Source organism: Tasmannia lanceolata, unplaced genomic scaffold (genome assembly GCF_043159265.1).
Source record: "Tasmannia lanceolata isolate RefF3 unplaced genomic scaffold, GAP_Taslan_0.1 ptg000002l, whole genome shotgun sequence".
NCBI lineage: Eukaryota > Viridiplantae > Streptophyta > Magnoliopsida > Canellales > Winteraceae > Tasmannia > Tasmannia lanceolata.
In genome coordinates this window covers 30,480,705-30,487,835 of record NW_027518679.1, presented here as the reverse complement: position 1 = coordinate 30,487,835, position 7,131 = coordinate 30,480,705, and the positions used below count along the sequence as shown (strand labels likewise).

General features: G+C 39.5%; 1 protein-coding gene across 1 annotated transcript; it reads right to left on the bottom strand.

Moving 5' to 3' along the window:
- Positions 1-1,109: 1,109 nt before the first annotated feature.
- Positions 1,110-6,058, bottom strand: LOC143890525 (glucan endo-1,3-beta-glucosidase-like). The gene is made up of 4 exons (XM_077395259.1): positions 5,978-6,058; positions 5,724-5,853; positions 1,542-1,927; positions 1,110-1,415 (listed from the first exon to the last, which is right to left on the bottom strand). Exons 1-4 carry the CDS (start codon positions 6,056-6,058, stop codon positions 1,110-1,112), a joined length of 903 nt encoding a protein of 300 aa, XP_077251374.1.
- Between the last annotated feature and the right edge of the window lie 1,073 nt (positions 6,059-7,131).

Here is a 7,131-nt window from a genome sequence, read left to right as displayed (position 1 = left end):
AACATTTACACTAACAGCCATTCCTGGTTCCACTCTAACAAAATTCCGGGTTAGACTCCAATAACAAAATTCCGGGAGGAGTTGGTACAAGGGCACTGGATCCCTTGGAGAAGGGGTTTGGTGAACCAGATAGTTGCTTCTCAAGTTGAAGTCTCAGGCCCCTTTGTCATTGCCTAGGTACACCTTCGGAATACCCACGAAGGGGACTTCACTGTACCCCCAATCTTCACTTTACCCCGACTCTTCGTCATGAAATTTCGGTAATTTCGGCCAAAATTTCAGCCCAAAAAATGACATTTCGAGCACCTGTTACCGAAGTTTGGTTGAAATTTCGGATTTCAGCTAAAATTTCTGTTTTGAATAGGACCGAAATTACCTCGAAACAGAAATTTAAAACCTTGCTCGTGACCACCAGGTCACAACGGAGCAACCTTACTGTTGCACCAAGGCTTGCCCTTTATCATAACTCATTTCAACTCAACTCAACTCAACTAAGCCTTTGGCCCAAACTAGTTGGGGTCGGATCATAACTCTCTTTAACAGTTTAACTACACATATTAAATTTTGAACCTAGTTCGTTGAAGATAATTATCAGTATCCCTATTTTTAGGAAAAATGACGTCGGTAGCTAGATAACTGTCCAATTCCAACAACTTAATAACCAACAAATGATTCGGTTTGGGCCATCCATTCCCTGCAATTTCTCTGTAGTTACAAACCACTTGGAATGCATCGGAAGTAAAAGGAACCACAATTATCACTTATGTCATTGCCACATTAACATGCATCACTCATATAACCATAGCAACAAACTTAAAGATTTATTTATTGAAGCCTATAACAGCCTCGACTCTTAATTATTACATTCATAAATAGAGATCAGATAGAGCAAGATGAGAATCAGCTGGCTTATTTTAATACTAATAGCAACACCAACACCAGCAATAGTATTAGTAGTAGTACCCATCTCTGTCTTCAAAGATGCAAATAACTAAGGGAGTTTGAAGTTGTAGAGTGGGTTCCCAGTACTCTTATCAGGTACTCCAAAGTAAGGTACCCATGCATTCGCAGTATTACGGTCCTCATTGTACATGCTAAAAATGTACGTCTCAAGACGCCTCGGCCACTTGGGAGTCCCTTTCTTCACATGAGCAACCAAATTCTTGTTGTACTTCACATCCATGATAAGGCCATCCAGTTCCCGCCACGATAAGCTTCACATCACGCACGCCCAGATTATCAATGCCAGCATAAAACCCATCCACCATAGAATCAAACACAGATTTATACTTGTAGTTTCCTTTCGGGTCAATTACTAGAGTGCTTGTGGCAGTGAAGAGGTAATGGGAGAGATCAAGGTTATTTGCACTCTTGACATAATCCGTGTAAGGAAAAATGTTAACGAAGAGTGGGATCTTATTTCAGAAAGGAATTTAAGGATGGGTGTTAGGTTGGCCTTGATGCAGCTTTTGAACTTACATTCAGATGGAGGCTTGGTATGATCATAGTCGTCCAGATCAGATATGCCGATGGATGTAGACCATGATCTTATCCTTGGTATTTGGTTCTAGTTGGATTACATTGTTTATGTTCCTCATTGCCGCAAGCAAACTGTCAGAGTCACCAGTTTGTAATGCCTCCTGACCAACACATATATACTGGAATTCGATGCTTGGCCAATAGTCAAATACGTAGTTCTTAACCCAAGAACTCGCTTGTGAAGGATCAATGGCGAATGATTTGAATTCAGTGTTTTCAACTGGGATGATGACTTTAATTTGGCTGTTGAGGAGCTCATCAAGAACATCAAACTCTGCCTTTGAAATCCACAATTTCGTGATGTTGTTCTGACAGCAATGTTTGATGATGTCTACAGGATCTGGCTTGTTGCTTATTGCACCGCCGTAGACGAAAGCGACAACAGAGGCTACAAAATCATCATCACCATGATCATCATTTTCATAATCATATATATATATATATATATATATATATATATATATATATATATATATATATATATACACACTGAATGTTGAAAAGTGTTGGGTAGTTTAGTCATTATATGTATGTTGAGGTATATTGTAGTCATTGTACCTTGTTGCCATACTTTGGGCCTATATATACATCATTTACAAGGGGGGCCTCCTTAGTGGAGACTCACCATCTCTCCATTCCTCTTCTTCTTCCTCTCACTAACCCTAACTTCATTTCTAACAAGGTATCAGAGCAAATGTCTTATGTTCAAACCTTCTTGCTGTTAAAAGTCCACATGAAATGGTCAACCCAAATGTGGGCCACACGTTCCACGTGTAGGCCAACCCAAAGAAAGAGGGGCCACAGGTGAGGAGGAATGTTAAAAGTATAAAAGAATAAATAATGCCTTCTCCAACAGCTTAAGCTTTTGGATAGGAGTGCAACTCACGTCGGGTTGGGTCGGGTTGAGGCCAACCCTAACCCAACCCGAGATAGCATTCCCTCAACCCTAACCCGACCCAACCCGAGCCTCGGGTTGAGGATGGTCAACCCTAACCCAACCCGCCTCCAAATCGGGTCGGGATGATTTGGGTTGGGATTGGGTCATCTACGACCAAACACAAAAATACAAGAAAGAAAAACATAATCCTGAGAAAATCATGATAAAATTAGAAGATGGAGGTCGGGTTCAGGTCGGCTCGGGTTGCAAAGGCCTCAACCCTAACCCAACCCGAATTTAAATCGGGTTGGCTTTTCCCAACCCTAACCCAACCCAACCCAAGCAAAAATTGTGTTGAACCCGTCGGGTTCGTGTTGAGCCCAATCCAAGTTGCACCCCTACTTTGGGAGTAATTAACTGGTTGTTTAACACTGAATTTGCTAGGCAATTTCGTAAAACGTCATTTCTTGGCTAGTTTTTAAGGAGAAAACAGCACCCTAGCAGCAGGGCTTTGTCTTAAGCATTTACTGCATTTGAGGTGGCTGGTCTCTGCTGTAAAAATGAGCCGTAAAATGGCTTTTTGTGAAATTTCCTAGGAAATCCATATATATACAAATGTAATATGGGATTTGCTAGGGACCATCGTAGAAGGCATTTTGCGTCTGGGCTGTTGCATGTGAGAGCAGCCACATCAGATGAATTAAATGAAAATGAAAAAATCCGAATCTATGTTGAATTAAATGAAAACGACAAAATCTGAATCTATGTGGCTGCTCTCACATGCAACAGCCCAGGCGCGAAATGCCTTTTGCGATGATCCCTAGCAAATCCTCATGTAATATAATCTAAACGTGACTTCTTTCCTTTTTCTCATTTAGTGTCATTTTACACCTTTGGATTTTTATGGTGTATTTGACACTCCCTATCACATTGAGATCTAATTAAAATGTCCAATGCAGATTATATATTTAGCAATTTCTTATCATCTTTTGAACTAATTAAAACCTCAAATGTATAAAATTAATATATTGTTGTAGAAGAGAAGATAAAGGCATTATTGTAAGAGAGAGAGAGAGAGAGAGGGAGAGAGAGAGAGAGAGAGAGAGAGAGAGAGAGAGAGCTGAAGTTGCCATTGAGAAGACACTCACAAAGAAAGAAGGAGAAGTGATTCAAATGCAAATGCTGATACCTCAACCTTGCACCCTCTCGCTCCTTTTATAGATAGGAAAGAGTTTCTAGATTTATCCACCTGTCCATAATTAACAGAACTGGAATGGTGACCGTGCATCATGGAAGGGTGAAAGCTGATTTGGGTTAAAATGAAAAAGAAAAGAAGATTGTAGTGATTCATGTAAAATGCAGAACTGGAAATGTAGGTATCATATTTTATTCAATAATAAACTGCTGACAGGTAACAAAAAAAAATTATTAAATTTTGTATTTTGTTAAGGTGGCAAGAGAGAGGGAGAGAGGGGTCGGTTTGAGAAGATAGGTAGAGAGAGAGAGAGAGAGGGACAATAGAGCAAATGTGAAAGGGCAGAGGTAAGGACAGGCGATATGTGAAACACGCAAGAAAAAGAGGACCCTGATAACGATCTCTAGTGTGTTCCAGTGAAACGTGAAACACACAAAGAAAAGGAAAGGACTCAGATAAAAACCAAGATCTTATATTTATTGTAAAAATGTCATGCATGCAAACAGACTGTCACGCCCCGACCCCACTATGTAAATATTGTCTGTTCTGGGTTTACCCACCGTCCCCGGATTTTTTTTTTTTTTTTTCAATTCTCTACTAAGTTCTCTTGAATTTCCCTGCTCTGTTTGGTTGCCAAAGGTGGGAAGATTAGCATCACGCCCCGACCCCACTATGTAAATATTGTCTGGTTCTGGGTTTACCCACCGTCCCCGGATTTTTTTATTTTCTTTTTCAATTCTCTACTAAGTTCTCTTGAATTTCCCTGCTCTGTTGGTTGCCAAAGGTGGGAAGATCAGCATCACGCCCCGACCCCACTATGTAAATATTGTCTGGTTCTGGGTTTACCCACCGTCCCCGGATTTTTTTTTTTTTTTTTTTCAATTCTCTACTAAGTTCTCTTGAATTTCCCTGCTCTGTTTGGTTGCCAAAGGTGGGAAGATTAGCAGTGTTTCAAACGCCACTGATCTTCCCGAATTCTACCCAAAGCATGTTTGGTTGCCTAAACTCCCTTTGACCACCAGACAACTTCCAAACATCATCATTAGCTTTTTTCCTACGTGGTGACGATGTTTCCCCATCTAATTTTCTCCCCGTTTCTCTCCATTTTGGTGTAATTTGGGGAGAATATTAGGAGAATATTCTTGGGTTATTATTTTTTCTTTCTTTCTCTCTTCCCTTTCTTTGTCTCTCTTTAACTCTCTATTTTGGTAATGACACCCCTACGTATTCGGCTAATCTTCTCACGAATTACCGCGCAACCAAACACTACTTACCACTTTTCCTCTAATCTTCTCTCCATCTTCCATGCTTGTCTAATTCCCTTTGGCTCTGTTTGGTTGGTTTTGGTTGCTGGGGTTTGGATGGAATTAGAAGTCAAATGGCATTTGGGTGGGATGTCGGTCAAAAAGGAGAAAGCTGGCATCTTTGAAAAATGGTGTTTGGTTGCAAAGGCAAAAGGTGGAAGTTTGATGGAAATGACATAAATTCCTGCATTTGGTTGCAAGAATATGTTGAGGAGAGTTGTGGAAAAGTTCTAAAAGTTGCATTTGGTTGTGTGAATATGTAGAGGAGCTTTGTGGAGAAGTTGTAAAAGTTGCATTTGGTTGCTTGAATATAGGTGGAAGACTATTCAATGTTATGTTTATTTTCAGTGCTTGGGCTTGGTTATTTGAAAAAATACGGGCCACACTATAGGATAATCCAAGCCGTCCATTTGATGGGTCACACCATAAATAGGTTGTAGGTTGTGCCCAATAATTCATTTCTATAGGACGATCCTAGCCCTCCTAAATGAACAACATCTTATGAAAACGTCCATGCATCGGACGGCTAGGATCTTCCTATGAAAATGAATTTTTGGCCACAACCTATTTACGTTTTGGCCCATCAAATGGACGGTTTGGATCATCTTGGCCTATCAAATGGACATTTTAGATCATCCAATGACTTTTCAATGTTATGTTTGAACACAAGTAATCACAAACATGGCAACCATCCAGACTTACAAGATGCAAAAAAATAAAAAAAACATTGCTCCAAAACTGATATAGGGACATCCAACAGCACAACCCGAATGAATTTTCGGAGTTGGAGTTCCTTTGTTGTACTAACCCCTTGCAACTACTCTGAAATGATAATGGATCCAATTTGTTCCTGCACTTGAAGAAACAAAGATACTTCCAGTGTCATGAATAGAAGAGGCTATGCTAGGAACCATTGACTTGTTCCAATGCCTCTCTTTCTAAACAAGAGTTATAATCTGAGCATGTAGAGACATAAATTAAGAAATGGCTGCATAGAGACATGAAATGAACAAAGAAATAAACACCCTTAATGTCATACATTGACATAGCACAAAAAATTACTTCTACATATCCAAAAGGCAGAGTACTTAGTTCAGTTCGACTATGGGGAAGCATAACCAAAGCAATGGTTACACGGGCCATATCACAAAATATCACTTCTACAATTCCACGAATCGTCTAAAGCATTCGACGTTCATCCTACGCAGATCATGACAGCGTTCATCACTCTCCACAACAAACTTCACAAAGCTACGATCGGTTAGATAGTGGTTCTCGTAAGGCGCCCGTTCTATGAAAAGTCCTTCGTGCTCCATAAGCATCGCTAAAAATAAAGATGCACCAACAGCAACCACTGATGCTGCTTCAGCAAACATATCATCATCATCATCATCACTATGTCCAGTTCCGTCAATATAGTCCACGGCATATATGTCCTCATCATGGTGGTTCATCCTGATATCTTCTCGGAGATAATCAAGTCTAACATAAGTAGTTTTGGGTCAGGGTTACTTTGGTAAGAGTCACCCAACTATGAACCCATTTTAGAAAGACACAATAAATGGAAAGGCCAAAAGTTATGTATATTGAATAACAAAACAAGAAATAAATAGGATAATAGCACAACCCGTTATATCATGAAGTAAGAAAGACTACATAATAATGTAGAATCCTGATAATTGATAGTTTCCAACATAGGGCAATAAATTTCCAAACATTTCAGTTGTCAAAAGCCATAACAAAGCCAAAAGGCTCTCAGCAGGCAATTAAAAAGGAAAAGACAAGGTGAGATTTTTTCTAAGGACAACACATGTTAGGACTAGGCATGTGTCATTGTGCTACAATGTAGTTGCAACCCATCAAATTATATTGAGGTAGGAGAAAACTACTTAAAAACCTCTGAATGTATGTTTTGGAGAGAGGATTTATTAAGAGTAGACTTTTCCAACCTCATTTTATCAAAAAGAGCAACAAATCTATCGTATGAAAATTTCATTTCCATCAATATTAGACATAAATTTGTCCTTATCATCAAGTGTAACAGCCAAAGCCAAATACAAATTAGTCCACTACAACCACATTTATTGAAACAAGATAAGTATTTTCAGGAACATGGTAGTTCAATTGAGTCGATCACTTGTGCATTTTGTCAAACAGGTGGGGTGTCTTTTTTTTTTACCTAAAATTGGGGTAGTTCAAATGTGTCCTGCTCTTCA